Source organism: Oncorhynchus kisutch, linkage group LG5, assembly GCF_002021735.2.
Source record: "Oncorhynchus kisutch isolate 150728-3 linkage group LG5, Okis_V2, whole genome shotgun sequence".
NCBI lineage: Eukaryota > Metazoa > Chordata > Actinopteri > Salmoniformes > Salmonidae > Oncorhynchus > Oncorhynchus kisutch.
Window position 1 is genome coordinate 23,608,842 of NC_034178.2, and position 22,456 is coordinate 23,631,297.

The following is a 22,456-nucleotide window of genomic DNA, read 5'->3' on the forward strand; positions in this document are numbered from 1 at the left end:
TTTAATTAAGTTTCTTTTCCATTTTCTGACATATTCAACGGGTATTGAGGCTCGTAAAGTAATTATTCTACGCTTTGGTACACTCAAACGAGAGTGCCGTGTAAATAGTAGGCTGGACACATTACATTATGATAAAAACTAGGTGTCCATGTTTAATACACAAAAAAAACACGAACAATACAAAAACAAGAAACGGAACGTGAAAACCTATACAGCCTATCTGGTGACAATAACACAGAGACAGGAACAATCACCCACGAAACACTCAAAGAATATGGCTGCCTAAATATGGTTCCCAATCAGAGACAACGAGAATCACCTGCCTCTGATTGAGAACCGCCTCAGGCAACCATAGACTTTGTTAGAACACCCCACTAAGCCACAATCCCAAAACCAACGAAAAACCCCCATACATAAACACAACACAAAATAAACCCATGTCACACCCTGGCCTGACCAAATAAACATCTCCAATCCAAATTTAAATCTAGAACCGGCTTCCTATTTCGCAACAAAGCATTCTTCACTCATGCTGCCAAACATACCCTCGTAAAACTGACCATCCTACCGATCCTCGACTTCGGCGATGTCATTTACAAAATAGCCTCCAACATAGCCTCCAACACTATCACAGTGGCATCCGTTTTGTCACCAAAGCCCCATATACTACCCACCACTGCGACCTGTATGATCTCATTGGCTGGCCCTCGCTTCATTCTAGTTGCCAAACCCACTGGCTCCAGGTCATCTACAAGCCTCTGCTAGGTAAAGCTCCGACTTATCTCAGCTCACTGGTCACCATAGCAGCATCCACCCGTAGCACGCGCTCCTGCAGGTATATCTCACTGGTCACCCCCAAAGCCAATTCTTCCTTTGGCCGCCTCTCCTTCCAGTTCTCTGCTGCCAATGACTGGAACGAACTGCAAAAATCTCTGAAGCTGGAGACTCTGACCTCCCTCACTAGCTTTAAGAACCAGCTGTCAGAGCAGCTCACATATCACTGCACCTGTACATAGCTCATCTCTAAATAGCCCATCCAATCTACCTCTACCTCATCCCCATACTGTATTTATTTATTTATTTATCTTGCTCCTTTGCACTCCTCAACTTGCACATGAATCTTCTGCACATCCTACCATTCCAGTGTTCAATTGCTATATTGTAATTACTTTGCCACCATGGCCTTTTTATTGCCTTACCTCTCTTATCCTACCTCATTTGCACATGCTGTATATAGATTTTTCTGCTGTATTATTGATTGTATGTCTGTTCATTCCATGTGTAGCTCTGTGTTGTTGTTTGTGTCAAACTGCTTTGCTTTATCTTGGCCTGGTCGCAGTTGCAAATGAGAACTTGTTCTCAACTAGCCTACCTGGTTAAATAAAGGTGACAAAATGCTTACAATAACTTAAACAACAATGCAGTTTTAAGACAAATAAGAGTAAAGAAAAATATTGACTAAATAAACTAAAGTAAAAAATGAAAGAGCAACAATAAAATAACAATAATGAGGCTATATACAGGGGGTACCGGTACGGAGTCAATGTGCGGGGGTACAGGTTAGTTGAGGTAATTGAGGTAATATGCACATGTAGGTAGTGGTAAAGTGACTATGCATAGATAATAGATAATAAACAGCGAGTACCAGCAGCGTAAAAAAAGGGGGGGGGGGTGAACAATGCAAATAGTCTGGGTAGCCATCTGATTAGCTGTTCAGCAGTCTTATGGCGTGGGGGTAAAAGCTGTTAAGAAGCATTTTGGACCTAGACTTGGGGAAGCTTAGCCAGGAGGAAAATCAATTTTACAACCTATGTTGTGATAATTGCGTTGTTGGCTCTGTAACCTATTTGTTCATACGCCACCATGACATAAAATAAGGCCGAAACAACAAAAAGACAACAGTCACGCAGTGGTGGAATAAATTCAACCACACATACATTTGTTTAACTTCAAAACCGGAGAGCAACATCGGTCTGGTGAAGTCCACAAAACAAATATTGCATGTAACAAACAGTTACATGCCCTACAAGTTAAAGCAAGTTAATGTTTCCGACAGTTTAATAAACAACTACTGATTTAGAATCACTGAGAGTTACAGCAAGTCACAACAGGGGCACTGCCTCCGCTATTCTGGCACCATTCCAACTTAAAAATCATCAAATCAACTAGGCTATATATGATTAGTCTCATACAGTGGAAACAAACTTAAAGATACCAAAAATGATTTAGCCAAGTCAAAATTGCTAAATATCATGTGGCTGTCCATTGTACTGATTTATGCACAAGCACAAAAGTAGAAAAAAACATGTTGACTCTACTTGTAGACTAGATGAATTTTTTTATTTTTTATTTTTTTTATTTTACCTTTATTTAACCAGGTAGGCAAGTTGAGAACAAGTTCTCATTTACAATTGCGACCTGGCCAAGATAAAGCAAAGCAGTTCGACAGATAAAACGACACAGAGTTACACATGGAGTAAAAACAAACATACAGTCAATAATGCAGTATAAACAAGTCTATATACAATGTGAGCAAATGAGGTGAGAAGGGAGGTAAAGGCAAAAAAGGCCATGATGGCAAAGTAAGTACAATATAGCAAGTAAAATACTGGAATGGTAGTTTTGCAATGGAAGAATGTGCAAAGTAGAAATAAAAAATAATGGGGTGCAAAGGAGCAAAATAAATAAATAAATAAAAATTAAATACAGTTGGGAAAGAGGTAGTTGTTTGGGCTAAATTATAGGTGGGCTATGTACAGGTGCAGTAGTCTGTGAGCTGCTCTGACAGTTGGTGCTTAAAGCTAGTGAGGGAGATAAGTGTTTCCAGTTTCAGAGATTTTTGTAGTTCGTTCCAGTCATTGGCAGCAGAGAACTGGAAGGAGAGGCGGCCAAAGAAAGAATTGGTTTTAGGGGTGACTAGAGAGATATACCTGCTGGAGCGTGTGCTACAGGTGGGAGATGCTATGGTGACCAGCGAGCTGAGATAAGGGGGGACTTTACCTAGCAGGGTCTTGTAGATGACATGGAGCCAGTGGGTTTGGCGACGAGTATGAAGCGAGGGCCAGCCAACGAGAGCGTACAGGTCGCAATGGTGGGTAGATATACCCACCAGATATACCTGATATACCTGATATACCCTACTCAATTTGTTGAGTAGGGTATTGGGAGGCTATTTTGTAAATGACATCGCCAAAGTCGAGGATTGGTAGGATGGTCAGTTTTACAAGGGTATGTTTGGCAGCATGAGTGAAGGATGCTTTGTTGCGAAATAGGAAGCCAATTCTAGATTTAACTTTGGATTGGAGATGTTTGATATGGGTCTGGAAGGAGAGTTTACAGTCTAACCAGACACCTAAGTATTTGTAGTTGTCCACGTATTCTAAGTCAGAGCCGTCCAGAGTAGTGATGTTGGACAGGCGGGTAGGTGCAGGTAGTGATCGGTTGAAGAGCATGCATTTAGTTTTACTTGTATTTAAGAGCAATTGGAGGCCACGGAAGGAGAGTTGTATGGCATTGAAGCTTGCCTGGAGGGTTGTTAACACTGTGTCCAAAGAAGGGCCGGAAGTATACAGAATGGTGTCGTCTGCGTAGAGGTGGATCAGGGACTCACCAGCAGCAAGAGCGACCTCATTGATGTATACAGAGAAGAGAGTCGGTCCAAGAATTGAACCCTGTGGCACCCCCATAGAGACTGCCAGAGGTCCGGACAGCAGACCCTCCGATTTGACACACTGAACTCTATCAGAGAAGTAGTTGGTGAACCAGGCGAGGCAATCATTTGAGAAACCAAGGCTGTCGAGTCTGCCGATGAGGATATGGTGATTGACAGAGTCGAAAGCCTTGGCCAGATCAATGAATACGGCTGCACAGTAATGTTTCTTATCGATGGCGGTTAAGATATCGTTTAGGACCTTGAGCGTGGCTGAGGTGCACCCATGACCAGCTCTGAAACCGGATTGCATAGCAGAGAAGGTATGGTGAGATTCGAAATGGTCGGTAATCTGTTTGTTGACTTGGCTTTCGAAGACCTTAGAAAGGCACGGTAGGATAGATATAGGTCTGTAGCAGTTTGGGTCAAGAGTGTCCCCCCCTTTGAAGAGGGGGATGACCGCAGCTGCTTTCCAATCTTTGGGAATCTCAGACGACACGAAAGAGAGGTTGAACAGGCTAGTAATAGGGGTGGCAACAATTTCGGCAGATAATTTTAGAAAGAAAGGGTCCAGATTGTCTAGCCCGGCTGATTTGTAGGGGTCCAGATTTTGCAGCTCTTTCAGAACATCAGCTGAATGGATTTGGGAGAAGGAGAAATGGGGAAGGCTTGGGCGAGTTGCTGTTGGGGGTGCAGTGCTGTTGTCCGGGGTAGGAGTAGCCAGGTGGAAAGCATGGCCAGCCGTAGAAAAATGCTTATTGAAATTCTCAATTATGGTGAATGGCAATGCCATCTTTTCATGTTGGATAAACAGTCATTTTTGATGTCCTAAACTAGGCTACCTGGCTAAAATGCTTTCTAGCCTAACTTACATGGGCAACAATGAACCATCTACAGCTAAGACAACGACATTTTGCTGTTGATGTGATTTGATTGGTTTGATGCCAAATCCAAACTGGCCCTTGCTTATACACTGGAGTTGCTTATGAAGATGACATTGAATGTTCCTGAGTGGCCTAGTTACAGTTTAGACTTTAAATCGGCTTGAAAATCTATGGCAATACTTGAAAATGGCTGTCTAGAAATGATCAACAACAACAGCTTGACAGAGCTTGAAGAATATTGAAAAGAATAATGGGCAAATATTGTACAATCCAGGTGTGCAAAGCTCTTGTAGACTTATCCAGAAAGACTCTGTAGCTGTAATCACTGCCAAAAGGTGATTCTAACATGTTTTAACTCAGGGGTGTGAATACTTACTGTATGTAAATGAGATATTGCTGTATTTCATTTTCACAACATTTGCAAACATTTCTAAAAACATGTTTTCACTTTGTCATTATGGGGTATTGTGTGTACAAAGGTTATTTTTTGAATTCAGGCTGTAATTCAGGCTTTAGATGACAAAAAATATTGGTGAAAAACCAGCTAGTTCCATCCATATACTCTTTATTTAACTAGGCAAGTCAGTTAAGAACATTTTCAATTACAGCCTTGGAACAGTGGGTTAATTGCCATGTTCAGGGGCAGAACAACATATTTTTACCATGGTGATTTGATCTTGCAACCTTTCGGTTACTAGTCCAACGCTCCAACCACTGGGCTACCTGCTGTTTTATTCAGTTGAATTGGCTCAGCTGCTAAACTTTAGAAGATTAGGGGTGAGTTGCACCAACATGGATTAAATCTTAAAGTGGTTTAAATCAAGGTTGATCTATTCATCTTGTTAAACCAAACTTTAAACCTTCCTTAGATAAATAAATATTTTTTGACTAAACTAAGTTTATTCACTGACATTTTCAACCTCTCCCTGACCCAGTCTGTAATATCTACAAACAGACCACCTTAGTCCCTGTGCCCATGAACGCCAATGAAACATGTCTAAATGATTGTCGCCCATTGTAACAGTATAACTTTAAACCGTCCTCTCGCCCATACCAGGGCGCGAACCAGGGACCCTCATCAACAACGGTCACCCACGAAGCATCGTTACCCATCGCTCCTCAAAAGCCGCGGCCCTTGTAGAGCAAGGGGAACCACTACTACAAGGTCTCAGCAAGTGACGTCACCGATTGAAACGCTATTTAGCGCGCACCACCGCTAACTAGCTAGCCGTTTCACATCCGTTACACTCACCCCCCTTTTGACCTCCTCCTTTTCCGCAGCAACCAGTGATCCAGGTCAACAGCATCAATATAACTTTAGACCATCCCCTCTCCCATACCCGAGCGCGAACCAGGGACCCTCTGCACACATCAACAACAGTCATCCACAAAGCATCGTTACCCATCGCTCCACAAAAGCCACGGCCCTTGCAGAGCAAGGGGAACCACTACTTCACGGTCTCAGAGCAAGTGACGTCACTGATTGAAACGCTATTTGGTGCGCACCACCGCTAACTAGGTAGCCGTTTCACATCCATTACACCCACAGCACTCACATCTGTAGCCATGAACTCCTTTGAAAGGCTGGTCATGACTCACATCAACACCATCATCCCAGACACCCTGGACCCACTCCAATTCGCATACCGCCCCAACAGATCTACAGATGACACAATCTCTATTACACTCCACACTGCCCTCTCCTATGTGGACAAGAGGAACACCTACAGTGGTTCCTCCTTTAAAAGTTGTGAGCTTGCGCCACGGGACTTAGAGGTACCCAGCGTCACGGCTTCATTGCTCCAGAATAAATATACGTATATGTTGTTGACTTATTGTGTGAGGTGAAGAAAAAATGACACTTTCCTACATTAACATGTTTCTCACAAGTGTAGCAGGTTGTGAACTTTATAAACAACCTTTCCACTCTGAGAATGAGAATGTTAAATTACTGTTATTAATTAATTCATTAACCAAAATGAATGTAATCAAATGATGGGGGATTAATGGTACATTTACTAGGTCTACTGGTGACATACAGTACCAGTTAAAAGTTTGGACACACCTACTCATTCAAGGGTTTTTCTTAATTTTTTTACTCTTTTCTACATTGTAGAAAATACATCAAAATTCCAAGAATGTGCAAAGCTGTCATCAAGGCAAAGGGTGGCTACTTTGAAGAATCTAAAACACAGTTGAAGTCGGAAGTTTACATACACTAAGTTGACTGTGCCTTTAAACAGCTTGGAAAATTCCAGAAAATGATGTCATGACTTTTGAGGCTTCTGATAGGCTAATTGACTGTTTGAGGCAATTGGAGGCGTACCTGTGGATGTATTTCAAGGCCTACCTTCAAACTCAGTGCCTCTTTGCTTGACATCATTGGAAAATTAAAAGAAATCAGCCAAAGACCTCAGAAAAAAACTTGTGGACCTCCACAAGTCTGGTTCATCCTTGGGAGCAATTTCCAAACACCTGAAGGTGCCATGTTGATCTGTACAAACTATAGTACGCAAGTATAAACACGTAGCCGTCATACCGCTCGGGAAGGCGTTCTGTCTCTTAGAGCTGAACATACTTTGATGAGAAAAGTGCAAATCAATCCCAGAACAACTGCAAAGAACCTTGTGAAGATGCTGGAGGACACAGGTACACAAGTATCACAAAATAGATGGCATCATGAGGAGGGGAAATTATATGGATATATTGAAGCAATATCTCAAAGCATCAGTCAGGAAGTTCAAGCTTGGTCAAAAATGGGTCTTCCAAATGGACAATGACCCCAAACATACTTCCAAAGTTGTGGAAAAATGGCTTTAAGGACAACAAAGTCAAGGTATTGGAGTGGCCATCACAAAGCCCTGACCTCAATCCCATAGAAAATTTGTGAGCAGAACTGAAAAAGCGTGTGCGAGCAAGGAGGCCTGCAAACCTGACTCAGTTACATCAGCTCTGTCAGGAGGAATGGGCCAGAATTCACCCAACTTATTGTGGGAAGCTTGTGGAAGGCTACCCAAAACGTTTGACCCAAGTTAAACAATTTAAAGGCAATGCACCAAGTACTAACTGAGTGTATTTAAAGTTTCTGACCTACTGGGAATGTGATGAAAGAAATAAAAGCTCAATTAAATCATTCTCTCTACTATTATTCCGACATTTCACATTTTAAAATAAAGTGGCGATCCTAACTGACCTAAGACAGGGAATTTTTACTAGGATTAAATGTCAGGAATTGTGAAAAACTTAATTTAAATGTATTTGTATGAGGTGTATGTAAACTTCTGACTTGAACTGTATATTCTGATTTGTTTAATACTTTCTTGGTTACTACTAATACTACTACCAATACTTTCTTGGTTTAATACTTTCTTGGTTACTTTCTTGGTTACTATACCATATGTGTTATTTCATAGTTTTGATGTCTTCACTATTATTCTACAATGTAGAAAATAGTAAAAAATTAAGAAAAACCCTTGAATGAGTAGGCGTGTCCAAACTTCTGACTGGTACTGTATGTATTGGAGAATATTTTTATTTTTTTTAAATCAATTCACATATGAAATAATGAATGCGCAAGAATTGGCAGGAGACCGCTGAACAGATTCTGGAGAGCTGAGTGCATGCATTCTGGTAAGAGAGGTTTGCCAGACACCCCTCTATTCCTTCTTGTTGCAACATTTTAAATTACACTCAAGACATTATCTTCACACATATTTTATGCTTTTCATTGACAGCTACAACTCAATTAGCTAAATATATGTTTTCACTTTGTCATTATGGGGTATTTTGTGTAGATTGGAGAGTAAAATTCAGGCTGTAACACAACAAAATGTGTAATAAGTCTGAATATTGAATATTTTGAAGGCACTGAATGAATGAGAAGTTGGTTAAGGTAAAATAAAAAAATAAAAAGCAACAAGCCCAGACGGATTACCTGGCAGGCTCATTAAAGAGTTTGCTTACGAGCTAAGTGGACCCATGGCCGTTATCCTAAACACTTCCCTTGATCAAAGTGTGGTCGCAAAGGAGTGGAAAGCTGCTAATGTGGTGCCCCTCCCCAAGACAAATCCACCCAGTGTTATCAAAATCAGACCGATCTCCCTTACCTTCTTTCTATGCAAGGCAGCCAAGAGCTTCATCTCCCAGTGGGCGGAAGGATACATCCTTCCCCAAATCGATGACCATAAATTTGGCCGGATCAAGGGTCATTCCACCACCCACTGCCTCTTGGACCTTACCAACGAGCTGTACAAGCACTCCGATAAGCCTGGCTTCATCTGTTCACTGGTCACCACTGACTTTAGCTAGGCCTTTTAAAGAGTCTGCCAAAATGTGTCCATCACCAGACTCCTAGACATGGGGCATCGAACATCACTAGTCAGGTGGATCACTGATTTCCTATCTAACAGGCACCAGGCAGTGAAGTACCTTGGCTCCATGTCGGACAGTGTCATGTGGCCTCCCCCGGGGAATATTGCTTGGACCCCTGATATTCATTGCATATATCAACATTGCAGCAAGCAACGCAGCAGTGGAAGTTTATGGATGACCTTAACTTAGTAGAGGTGCAACCCCAAACTGCACCCTCTTCAATTCAACAAGATCTGTCCGACCTGGAGTCATAGTCCAGAGACACGATTCTCCACGCGTAGAAATGCAAACTACTTCACACCTACCACCACTGCACATCAATAACTCAGAGCTCCTGAGAGTTGAAGCCATAAAAATCCTAGGCATCCTCATCCAGGCAGACCTCCGTTGGACAGTACAGGTGGATGTGATCTTCAAGAAGGCCAGGCAATGCCGAAATATACTGTAGCTCCGTCCCACAGGAGGACATGGTGATGATGTACACCAGATATACACAGCCAATGACAGAATATGCGCCGCAAGTGTGGCACTCTGGTTTAACCAGCAAACAGCGGGACAGGATTGAGGGCAGTGCGCATCATACAATCTTTAAAAAAAGGTGCTTTCTAGAACCTAAAAGGGTTCTTCCTTAGCACTGACAGTTATTTATTATTTAACTTGGCAAGCCAGCTAAGGACAAATTCTTATTTACAATGGCAGCCTAGGAACAGTGGGTTAACTGCCTTGCTCAGGGGCAAAACGACAGATTTTTACCTTGTCAGCTCAGGGATTTGATCTAGCAACCTTTGCGGTTAGTGGCCCAACACTCTAACCACTAGGCTACTTGCAGTCCAAGAAGATATGTATGTTAAAGTTTTTATAGTTTTTATTACGTTGATGATTTTCTTGTGCAAAGTGTATTTGTGTGAATTGTGTCAAATAATTCCGTATCGGCTGCCATCGATACTGTACTTTGTAATGTCGAATTTGAAATAAACCATTCTATAAGAACACATTTATAGCTACAGTAATCTCAAAATTTTGCAATGGATGTGTTACTCATTTTAATGTTACATTAGTTTGTTAGATAGACTTAGCTTTAGACTAGTTTATTGTATTTCAAAAGTAAAATTGAATTGTTTTAAACTGATATAAGTATGGTTACATTTTAATTTATCTGTTTCTGTTAATTACTTAAATAGCAACAGTGAATCTATTTAGCTTTTAAGTGATCACTCAACAGTCAATCTCACAATAACACTTTGGTAATAATCAGTGACAAATATCAAAGCTTGTTTAAAACCCATGTAAAGAGGTGCTGTCCAGCCTTATAGTTTTTTTTCTGATAGTGGAAAGAAAGTTGAAGATCTGACATTGTTTTAAAGGCAGAAATTGAACATATTTTTATAGAAGGTGTGTCTATGTTTAAATTTGATTACCATGATGACAATCCTGTGGTTGGATTTTCACCCTCAAAACAACAGTTGATAACTTTTTTCAAATTCAATGTATTTTTCATGTAGATTCCTTGTCAATTTTACACATTGACAAATTACATTGAAACAATGTCGATTCAACCAGTTTTTTCCCAGTGGGATGCTCGATATGAGAATTATTTGAACCAGATTCTTCTGGTCTTTGGGCAAAATATTATCATTATGTTATTGAAATGGCATTATTGTAATGTTCTGACACAAACCTCATGTTTTAGTATTGTCTTTGTTATGTAGGTGTTGAAATGTAATTACAAACCTTTCATAGTCACCACTCTAGTGAACATATATTTTATTGGTAGATGTCAAAGTTGTTGATAGTTTAGTAAATAGCCTTCTATTATTTATGGTGAATCTTCATAATTACCTTTTATCTTTTAGTGAGGGGGCAACATGGTAAAAGAGAGTCTCCGAGCCTGGGTCCAGGACGCTGAGGATATCCTGGTGCACATCAATGTTGGAGGCCTGAAGCGCAGCCTGTTCTCGAGCACTCTAAGTAATTTCCCCGATACACGTCTGGGGCGCCTGCTGGCCTGCGAGTCCGAGGAGGCCATATTGCAAGTTTGCGACGATTACGATGCTCAACAAAAGGAGTTTTACTTTGACCGCAACCCGGGACTCTTCCCTTACGTGCTGCAATTCTACCAGACCGGCAAACTCCACATCATGGAGGAACTGTGCATCTTCTCTTTCTGCCAGGAAATTGAATACTGGGGAATCAATGAGTTCTTCCTGGACAGCTGCTGTAGCTACCGTTACCACGATCGTAAACTAGAGAGCCGCCACAAGAGCTGGGATGAGGAGAGTGATGTTAGCAGTGTGGACACTTCTGTGGATGAGATCTCAGACCTGAACAAGGACATCCAGCACTTCCAGGAAATGCGCTGTGGAAACGCCCGGAAGTACCTGTGGCTGACTCTGGAGAACCCGGGCTACTCCATTCCCAGTAAGCTTTTCAGCTTTCTCTCTATAGCTGTGGTTCTGACCTCCATATCCATCATGTGCATTAACAGCCTTCCAGAGTACCAGCACTTTGACGAGGATGGCAAACAAGTGGAGGAGCCGACCCTGCAAGCGCTGGAGTTCTTCTGCATCTGCTGGTTCACCTTTGAGGTAGTGACGCGGATGCTTTTGGCGCCCAACAGGAGAAAGTTCTTCCGCCACCCGCTTAACATAATCGACATTGTGTCGGTGTTGCCCATCTATATCACGCTGCCTATTGACCTGGCGTTGGGCAGTGAATCAGAGCTGGGGAACCTGGGAAAATTGGTGCAGGTGTTCCGCCTCATGAGGATATTCAGGGTTCTGAAGCTGGCCAGACATTCAACAGGCCTCAGGTCTTTGGGAGCAACGCTAAGGGTGAGCCATACCACTACAACTACACTACCCCATTATATGTGAAAGTATCATATCACATCTATCATACATTTTCATACAGAACATGACGTTATAATTGTCATAAGAGTCATTCTGTGTTGATAGTGTCAAATTCATAATCACATCGTATCTTTATATGCAGTTCATCCTACGGTGAAATTTACCGACAGAAATGTAGCACTCATGCTGTCAATTACATCTGTTTGAGCTGTCTGTTCAGTTTTTTAGGCCTATTTTGTATCACAAATTGCATAATTCAAACTAGAAACTGAACAGCGGTAATCTTGGAAGGCACTGCCTTTATCTCTGATCCATTTGGAGAAGTGTATTACAGGGCATTCAATTCCCAAATCATTCACCACCCAATCCTCACCTGTATTGTCTTACAAAATAAAGTCATAATCTAATATAACATGCAAATGATCACAAATAGATGAATTTCTGATTTTAATGGAATTTATATCACATACCCACTCTGGCATATTGTGTTTATCTGCCACTGTGTGTCTCTGTAGCACAGTTACAGGGAGGTGGGCATCCTGCTGCTGTACCTGGGCGTGGGTGTGTGCGTGTTCTCTGGCTTTGCCTATACTGCAGAGTATGAGGAGGACGTGGGGCTGGATACCATTCCTGCCTGCTGGTGGTGGGGCACCGTCAGCATGACCACCGTGGGCTACGGCGATGTGGTGCCCGTCACGGTGGCCGGCAAGCTGGCGGCCAGTGGCTGCATCCTGGGTGGGACCCTGGTGGTGGCCCTGCCCATCACTATCATCTTCAACAAGTTCTCTCACTTCTACCGCAAGCAGAAGGCCCTGGAAGCCTCGGTGAGAAACAGCAACAAGAAGAAGGTCAAAGTGTGCAGTGACAATGTGCAGGAGGAAGAGGATGGGGATGGGGGTTTGGATAGGGATAGCCAGTGTCTGGAGGAGCTGGATGAGGATGAAGATGATGGAGGAGTGGTAAATTATAGCTATGTTGATCATCCACCGCTGCCTATGGAGAGGTCCAGCCCGTTGGCGAGGAGGAAAGAGTTCTTCAACTCTGAGTGCTTCACCATAAACACAGGACAGATGACAGAAGAATTATTACAGGGAAAGTAAACACAGTATTATACATGAACTGAAATGAATTATAAGCATAAGTTATAAGTTCTCTGTTCTGTTTGGTGTTACCATAAGGTATTGATTCAGCACTGTGCTGTCTCTGGGTTTGAAGGAACTCTTCCTGAATCCAAAATTGTGACACTGTTAATGGGAGCTAATGCCATTGTAATGAAGCTAATATCAAGCCTTCACTAGTTCCTATGGTGTCTTCTGCTTGCCCTGTACAGAACATAGATTAATTTTGATATGCTCCATCAACACCCCATTCTGAAGTTGTGCAGTGTTCTGTTACTGAATACTTTTAATCACAACTCAATACCAAATTATACCAATGTATTCCTTGTTGGAATGCCTACTTCTTCTTCATATTTGTGAGGGTCTCCTATTACAAAATAGAAAAGGGGGTACACAGAAGCATTGTTAGTGCCCACAGCCACTTAGGAAGTTAGCTGTACATGTATGATTGACAAAAGCAGCTATATTGCAACACTGCGCTATGATTTCAGACTGTAGAATGTTGAATGAAGCATATCAGGACAGTCTCATGCCAGTGTTTCCTCGAGCTTGACAAATGTCTTTCTTTACTTTCCATCTTCTCTTATAGTGCTTCGCTTCCATCAGCCCTCCATCCACTCCATGAATCCTAAAACTTAGCCCCATATGTATGTACAGTAACTCCTCCACTGTGCATCAATGCTAACAGGGAGCAAGGCTGTGTTCTTGATGAGTGGAGAATATACCTATGGTATTGTATACACTTAAACTGTGGCAATGCATGTGTAGGTCCACAGTACTGATGGGTGGGTTTCTTTCCTTTGCAAAGCAATACAGTTGAAATCCTAGCCTAGGTCTATATTCTACCCTATAGGTTGGAACTTGGAAGAGTTAAGCAGTTGTGCACTGACATCACCTAACTGACAGTAGCCAGTGCTGCATTTAGATGAAAGAGGAAAATTATACAAATAAATTGTCTTGCTCAAAACAAATGAATGTATGACACAGCAAACACTTATTATAACATGCAGCTTTAGACAATCCTAACAATTTCCCCTTTTTTAGAGAATGCATACAGTATTGCCACAGCTAGAGCAAGTTTTGAGTGTATAAAGTGTGTAAAAATGTCTGGACACTGCATGTTCTCAAAATCAACATTGTGGGAGGCATTCTCCGCAAGGTCGGCAGAACGCAGATGTTTCCAGGGATCAGGCGTCTTTTTGCGCCTGTTATGTTAGGTAAGGTGGGAAGTAATGGCCCTGCTGTACGGTTGAGTGTTGCAATCCACATACAGTGCTGTACCTCCACTAATGCTTTTAGACTGGCCTGCTGGAATACCCATCCTTCCGGAAAGTTTGTCCTGTGTCGGAATCCATTAAATGTAACACAAGCTTAGCTCCTGGAACATTAAGGGAATCATTCACCTGATTGAAAACAGATCCTTCCCCCACAGCAACCTTGTCGACTCTACTTAAAGACCAACATCTTGTAAGGCAAAGTAGTAGTCTACAGTACTTGTCATTTTGTTTTGCATTATTTTCAATCATTTTGGCAACTATAATTTACCATGTTAAATTTCTATCTTTATGATAAGGTAATACTTTCAGACATGGCCGGTGACTCTGCTGGAAATATTCATCAATCATTTTGTGAACTTGACTCCTCATCCAAATTTCTTGCACAACAATGTGCCATAGGACACTATTTGTTGCGTATGTTAATCAATGTCATGCTTCAAGTGTGGCTGCTTCTCCCAGCAGTCAAAATTGGGCACATGACATAATGTTCTTGTTTGGTTGAGAAGATGTCAAAATGACAGAAACATTAACTTGCTTGACCATGCTGAATTTATTCTACCACTGTGTCTTCTTATTGTCTCGGCCTTTAGGCCTATACTGTATATCACGGTCACAAGGCATATGAATTAACAGGTTATAGAACAAACAACGCAATTATCACAACACATAGGTTGCTGCCAGACAGTCCTAAGTAAATTATTGCTTGAGAAATTGCTCTTTTTAAGAAGCTATTTTTGTTTCTTTTGGACCATTTTAATTGAAAACAATCACAGTAAGGTACTTCATTAATTGAAATGATTTGATATTGAGATAAAACCATATGTATTTTTTCTGGTTGCTGAAATGACTTTAACAAAACTTCCTTTTTAAACTAATATACAACATTTCCTGTTGCTTTTCATCTTCTACTGCTCTTACACCCTTCACATGCTATCCATATTTTCTAGTTGTTTACTTGAACTGTTACACAGAGCTTTGTTCATGAAACCAAATTGAGATGTTTCATTGTGGCCACTTGATATGATTTGCTGTTCATGGTGCAATGCTAGTCATCTATGAGTGGTCATAAGAAAGTGAAGATAGTGAAAGCTTTGAAAGTCAATGCATTTCAAATGAATAAATGCAATATAAAACCTGCTGTTGAGCATTGCTTATAAAGGTCAAAATAGTTTGTACGTAGTTATGTAACTGCAAAAGCATATTAGGTGTAACTTCTACAAACACAGACACAGGCTGAAATAGACACCAACGCTCCAGACAGCTTGAAGGAGACAAGGCTCAAATTCAGAGTGGCCCTATTAAAAATGCATCCCTGCTATTTTGGCAAATAAAACACAGGACGAAATGAAAAGAAATAAAGGATAGGAAACAACCTTCACCTAAGTTTATGAAGGATTTTAGGATTTTATTTAAGTACCAGTACTTTTCTCGTAATAAGAAAATGAAATTGGTAGTGTGTACATGAAACCTAAATCAATATTATCAATATATGACATCCCAAACACTCATAAAAGTACACTGGTTCCAACATTTATTTCACCTTTATTCAACCAGGTAGGCAAGTTGAGAACAAGTTCTCATCTACAATTGCGACCTAGCCAAGATAAAGCAAAGCAGTTCGACACATACAGCAACACAGAGTTACACATGGAGTAAAACAAACATACAGTCAATAATACAGTAGAAAAATAAGTCTATGTACAATATGAGCAAGTGAGGTGAGATAAGGGAGGTAAAGGCAAAAAAAGGCCATGGTGGCGAAGTAAATACAATATAGCAAGTATAAACACTTGAATGGCTGATTTGCAGTGGAAGAATGTGCAAAGTAGAGATAGAAATAATGGGGTGCAAAGGAGCTAAATAAATAAATACAGTAGGGAAAGAGGTAGTTGTTTGGGCTAAACTATAGATGGGCTATGTACAGGTGCAGTAATCTGTGAGCTGCTCTGACAGCTGGTGCTTAAAGCTAGTGAGGGAGATACGTTTTTCCAGTTTCAGAGATTTTTGTAGTTCGTTCCAGTCATTGGCAGCAGAGAACTGGAAGGAGAGGCGGCCAAAGGAAGAATTGGTTTTGGGGGTGACCAGAGAGATATACCTGCTGGAGCGCGTGCTACAGGTGGATGCTGCTATGGTGACCAGCGAGCTGAGATAAGGGGGGACTTTACCTAGCAGGGTCTTGTAGATGACCTGGAGCCAGTGTGTTTGGCGACGAGTATGAAGCGAGGGCCAGCCAACGAGATCATACAGGTCGCAGTGGTGGGTGGTATATGAGGCTTTGGTGACAAAACGGATGGCACTGTGATAAACTGCATCCAATTTATTGAGCAGGGTATTGGAGGCTATTTTGTAAATGACATCGCCGAAGTCGAGGCTTAATGGTCAGATTGATGGTCAGTTTTACAAGGGTATGTTTGGCAGCATGAGTGAAGGATGCTTTGATGCGAAATAGGAAGCCAATTCTAGATTTAACTTTGGATTGGAGATGTTTGATGTGAGTCTGGAAGGAGAGTTTACAGTCTAACCAGACACCTAGGTATTTGTAGTTGTCCACATATTCTAAGTCAGAGCCATCCAGAGTAGTGATGTTGGACAGGTGGGCAGGTGCAGGCAGCGATCGGTTGAAGAGCATGCATTTAGTTTTACTTTTATTTAAGAGCAATTCGAGGCCACGGAAAGAGAGTTGTATGGCATTGAAGCTCGCCTGGAGGGTTGTTAACACAGTGTCCAAAGAAGGGCCAGAAGTATACAGAATGGTGTCGTCTGCGTAGAGGTGGATCAGAGACTCACCAGCAGCAAGAGCGACATCATTGATGTATACAGAGAAGACAGTCGGTCCAAGAATTGAACCCTGTGGCACCCCCATAGAGACTGCCAGAGGCCCGGACAACAGACCTTCCGATTTGACACTCTGAACTCTATCAGAGAAGTAGTTGGTGAACCAGGCGAGCCAATCATTTGAGAAACAATACACAAATCAAACACTAATATTTAACACATGCATGACTTCCACTGCATGATTTAAAGCATGAACATTTCAAAACAATTTTCTTGGAATGAATACTAAATTTAAGGACCCGTGGAGACTTTAGAGTACACACCAGTTCTTAATTCATATTACAGTGCTGAAATGCTTTCCAGAGATTACAACCTCAAAGAATGCGTTTCAATATAAGAGACAAAAACATAGCCTGCCTATAGAACGTTACTCACAAAGAAATGGCTGTAACAATGTGATAAATCTCAAATAGCATAATCATAATAACATAATAGCAGAGCAGGTTTAGACTGAGTGATATTTTAAAGGTTTGAAGAGTTATAGCGGTGTGAAAAAGTATTTGCTGATTTCTCTATTTTGACACTGAATGTTTTTAGATCTTCAACCAAAACCTAATATTAGATAAAGGGAACCTGAGCAAACAAATAACACAACATTCTGATGGTTATTTCATTTATTTGATAAACAAAGTTATGCAACACCCAACGCCCCTGTGTGAAAAAGTAATTGCCCCATTACAATCAATAACTGGTTTTGCCACGTTTAGCTGCAATGACTCCAACCTAATTTTAAACTTTCTGTAGTTGTTTATCAGTCTCTCACATCACAGTGGAGGAATTTTTCATTCAGAAATGCTTTAACTCAGAGACATTTTAGGGTTTTTGAGCATGAACTGCTCATTTCAGGTCCTGCCACAACATCTCAAATAGGGTTTAGGTCTGAACTTTGACTAGGCCATTCCAAAACTTTAAATGTGTTGCTTACTTGTGTGTTTTGGATCATTGTTTTGCTGCATGACCCAGCTGTGCTCCAGCTTTTGAATGGATGGCCTGACATTCTCGCTCAGAATTATTGGATACAGGCGAAGAATAGTGCCGGAGGGGATAGCTGCCGTTTTACGGTCTCCTAACCAACTGTGCTATTTTGTTAATTTTTCAGCATTGTTTCTAACTTATTTCTTTACTTATTTTGTACATAATGTTGCTGCTACCGTCTCTTATGACCGAAAAGAGCTTCTGGACAACAGAACAGCAATTACTCACCTCGAACTGGACCCACATTTTTTTGTTGACAAGGATATACTGCTTTTTGAGAACAAGCCCCGTCATTTGCGTGAAGAAAGAAACGGAGAAAAGGGGGCAGAGGTCGGCCTGCCTTCTGAGAATTCGTAGACGAGTGAGTAAACCTCCACTGTCATCAGTTCTATTGACCAACGTGCAATCATTGGAAAATAAAATGAAATCCTGCAACGGCCTCAGACAAACCATCATATAGGCAAAGCGTCAATACAGGATTAAGATTTAATCCTACTACACCGGCTCCAACGCTCGTCGGATGTGGCATGGCTTGAAAACCATTACGAACTTCAAAGGGGAAAAAGCCGCAGGGATCCGGGGATCCGAGCCTACCAGACGACCTAAATGCCTTTTATGCTCGCTTCTAGGCAAGCAACACTGAAGCATGCATGAGAGCACCAGCTGTTCCGGACGACTCTGTGACCACACTCTACGTAGCCGATGTGAGCAAGACCTTTAAACAGATCAACATTCACAAAGCCGTTGGGCCAGATGGATTACCAGGATGTGTACTCAAAGCATGCGCGGACAAACTGGCAAGTGTCTTCATTGACATTTCAACCTCTCCCTGACCGAGTCTGTAATACCTACATGTTTCAAGCAGACCACCATAGTCCCTGTGCCCAAGGAAGCGAAGGTAACTTGCCTAAATTATTACCGCCCTGTAGCACTCAAGTCGGTAGGCATGAAGTGCTTTGAAAGGCTGGTCATGGCTCACATCCACACCATCATCCTGGAAGCCCTAGGACCCACTCCAATTCATATACCGCCCCAACAGATCTGCAAGTGACGCAATCTCAATCGTAACACACACTGCCCTTTCCCATCTGGACAAAAGGAACACCTATGTGAGAATGCCATTCATTGTCTCTGTATTTAGTGTGGTATACAGCTTATCATGAGATACTCTACCTCAGGCAAGCAAAACCTCGAGAATTCCTTAGATATTGTGCACCAGCTGTTGTTTACAAATAAACATAGTCCACCACTTACCAGACTCTGCTGTTCTATCCTGCCGATACAGCGTATAACCAGCCAGCTGTATGTTGATAATGTCGTCGTTCAGTCACGACTCCGTGAAGCATAAGATATTACAGTTTTTAATGTCCCGTTGGTAGTTTAATCTTACCTCGTAGGTCGTCGATTTTTTTTGTTGCAATGATTGCATGTTAGCTAGTAGAACGGAAAGCAGTGGGGGTTTATTCGATCCCCTATGAATTCTCAGAAGGCTTCTCTTACGCAAATGACAGGGATTTGGGCCTGTTCCCGGAAAGCAGTATGGCCTTCATGTCAGGCTCGTCGGACTCGTTAAAACCTCTCTGGGATAGGCGGGACGCTTGGCCAAAAGCCAAGGAAAATGCAGAGCGCCAAATTCAAATAAATTACTATAAAAATCAAACTTTCATTAAATAACACATCCAAGACAGCAAATTAAAGCTACACTTGTTGTGAATCCAGCCAACATGTCAGATTTCAAAAAGGCTTTTCGGCAAAAGCATAAGATGCTATTATCTGATGATAGTACAACAGTAAACAATGAGAGAGTAGCATATTTCAACCCTGCAGGCGCGACACAAAACGCAGAAATAAACATAGAATTCATGCCTTACCTTTGACGAACTTCTTTTGTTGGCACTCTAATATGTCCCATAAACATCACAAATGGTCCTTTTGTTCAATTAATTCCGTCGATATATATCCAAAATGTCCATTTATTTGGCGTGTTTGATCCAAAAAACACCGCCTCCAAATTGCGCAACGTCACTACAAAATATCTCAAAAGTTACCTGAAACTTTGCCAAAACATTTCAAACTACTTTTTTAATACAACTTTAGGTATTTTTAAATGTTAATAATCGATCAAATTGAAGACGGGATGATCTGTGTTCAGTACAGGAGGAATACAAACTGACGCTACTTTTCTGGTCACGCGCCTCTATCAAAAAGTACACATGAAGTGACTCTCGTTCTGAGCTGTGCTACTTCTTCATTACACAAAGGAAAAACCTCAACCAATTTTGTACAGACTGGTGACATCCAGTGGAAGCGGTAGGAACTGCAGGAAAGTCGATTAGAAATCAGGATTCCCCATGAAAACCCATTGAAAAGAGAGTGACCTCAATAAATCTCAATAAATCTGAATGGTTTGTCATCGGGATTTCGCCTGCTAAATAAGTTTTGTTATACTCACAGACATGATTCAAACATTTTTCGAAACTTCAGAGTGTTTTCTATCCAAATCTATTAATAATATGCATATCTTCTATTCTGGGGATGAGTAGCAGGCAGTTGAATTTGGGCACACTATTCATCCAAAAATGAAAATGCTGTCCATTATCCCGAAGAAGTTAAAGGAAAAAAAAGCTTATTTCAGTTCATGGTGAGTAATCGCTGTTCTGATGTCCAGAAGTTAGTATTCGGTCATAAAAGACAGTAGCAACAACATTATGTACAGAATAAGTTAAAAAAAAATAAGTTACAAACAACGCAAATAAATAAACAAAAAAAGGAGCATGTAAAACGTCAGCCATCTTCTACGGCGCCATGATATGCCATGATGGTTCCTTCTATTATTAAGGCAAGTCGTCCAGGTCATGGGGCAGCAAAGCATCCCCAAACCATCGCACTACCACCACCATGCTTGACCATTGGTATATGAGGTTGTTTCTGTGAAATGCAGTGTTTGGTTTTTGCCAGACATAACGGGACCCTTGTCTTCCAAAAAGTTCCACGTTTGACTCATCTGTCCATAGAACATTCTTCCAAGAGCCTTGACGATCATCCAGGTGCTTCCAGGTGCTTTTTTGCAAACTTGAGTCTACTTTTTGGACGGCATGGATCTTGTTATGTCTGGTATGGCATGGGTCCCACAATGTGATAAATCTCAAATAAACATAAACAGATAAATAGAGCAGGGTTAGGTTGGGTCATATATTAAAGGTTTGAGGACTTATACATATACAGTAATTCAATCATTTGAATTAATTAAAAAACAATTGACATAGATCATTATTCCAATTATAATAATAATCTATGTAATAATACGTTTGGGCTCCCAAGTGGCGCAGCAATCTAAGGCACTGCTTCTCAGTGCAAGAGGCGTCAGTACAGTCCCTGGTCCAAATCCAGGCTGTATCACATCCGGCTGTGATTGGGAGTCCCATAGGGTGGCGCACAATTAGTTGGGGTTTGGCTGAGGTAGGCCGTCATTGTAAATATGAATTTGTTCTTAACTGACTTGTCTAGTTAAATAAAGGTCACATTTTTTGTTTAAGTTGGCAGGATAAGGCAATATTTGCTTTTTGTTGGAACAAGTAATATTTTCAGAGAACTCAATTGTGCTTTTTGGTCATCAAACTGGGTTATTTCGATGAATTTCTTAATTAATGTCCTTATATGGCGGACCATTCTTGATACACATGGGAAACTGTTGGGCATTGTCGTGTCTGGACTATCGTTAAATGTGAAGACTGTATGTTATATTATATTATATACTCTCTAGATTGAATTATTACGTGATTAAACTAATCATGTAAACATTAATTAACTAGGAAGTCGGGGCACCACGGGAAAATGCTTAGAGTTACAGTTATAATTTCTTAAATATAACTCTTCAGAAATGTTCATATCTGATCGTTTAGTCTTATATTAATGAAGTATTATTATTACCTCATCAGTTCTGATTACTGAATGTCGCAAACCCTTGCATAGCTGCACGAACCCTAGTTTACATAATGAATCAGCACTATGCAAATTGGCTTAATTATTTATTTACTAACTAACTAATCACAGAAATACATAACAAACAAACAGTAGATATTGGTTACTAACAATGAAAGAAAAGTCCCTAGTGGGCTAAGCTGATATGACGGTGGTATTTTCGTTCTAGATTTACGTAATTTCGAAATGCAGACTAGTAATTATATGTCTAAGATTTGCTCTTATTCTGTTGTGATTGATAGTCTCAGAGTTGAACTTCTCTAGGGTAGGGGGCAGCATTCGGGAATTTTGGATGAAAAGCATGCCCTATTTAAACGGCCTGCTTCTCGGGCCCAGAAGATATGATATGCATATAACTGGTAGATTTGGATAGAAAACACGCTAAAGTTTCCAAAGCTGTTAAAATAGTGTCTGAGTATAACAGAACTGATTTGGCAGGCAAAAACCTGAGAAAAATCCATTCATGAAGTATTTTGTTTTTGTAGTTTTCTATTCAATGCCATTACCGTATCCATTG

General features: G+C 41.1%; 1 protein-coding gene across 1 annotated transcript; it reads left to right on the plus strand.

The window, feature by feature from the left end:
* Positions 1-10,769: 10,769 nt before the first annotated feature.
* On the plus strand, positions 10,770-12,853 carry LOC109891494 (potassium voltage-gated channel subfamily S member 2). The gene is made up of 2 exons (XM_020484058.1): positions 10,770-11,735; positions 12,269-12,853. The coding sequence occupies exons 1-2, from the start codon at positions 10,770-10,772 to the stop codon at positions 12,851-12,853; spliced, it is 1,551 nt and encodes a 516-aa protein (XP_020339647.1).
* Positions 12,854-22,456: the final 9,603 nt, after the last annotated feature.

Bases quoted from the DNA above. Each gene is read 5' to 3' on its own strand.
- LOC109891494 (XM_020484058.1), top strand. From the start codon at position 10,770: ATGGTAAAAGAGAGTCTCCGAGCCTGGGTCCAGGACGCTGAGGATATC. The intron at 11,736-12,268 runs GTGAGCCATACC...GTGTCTCTGTAG, and splicing joins CTTTGGGAGCAACGCTAAGG to CACAGTTACAGGGAGGTGGG.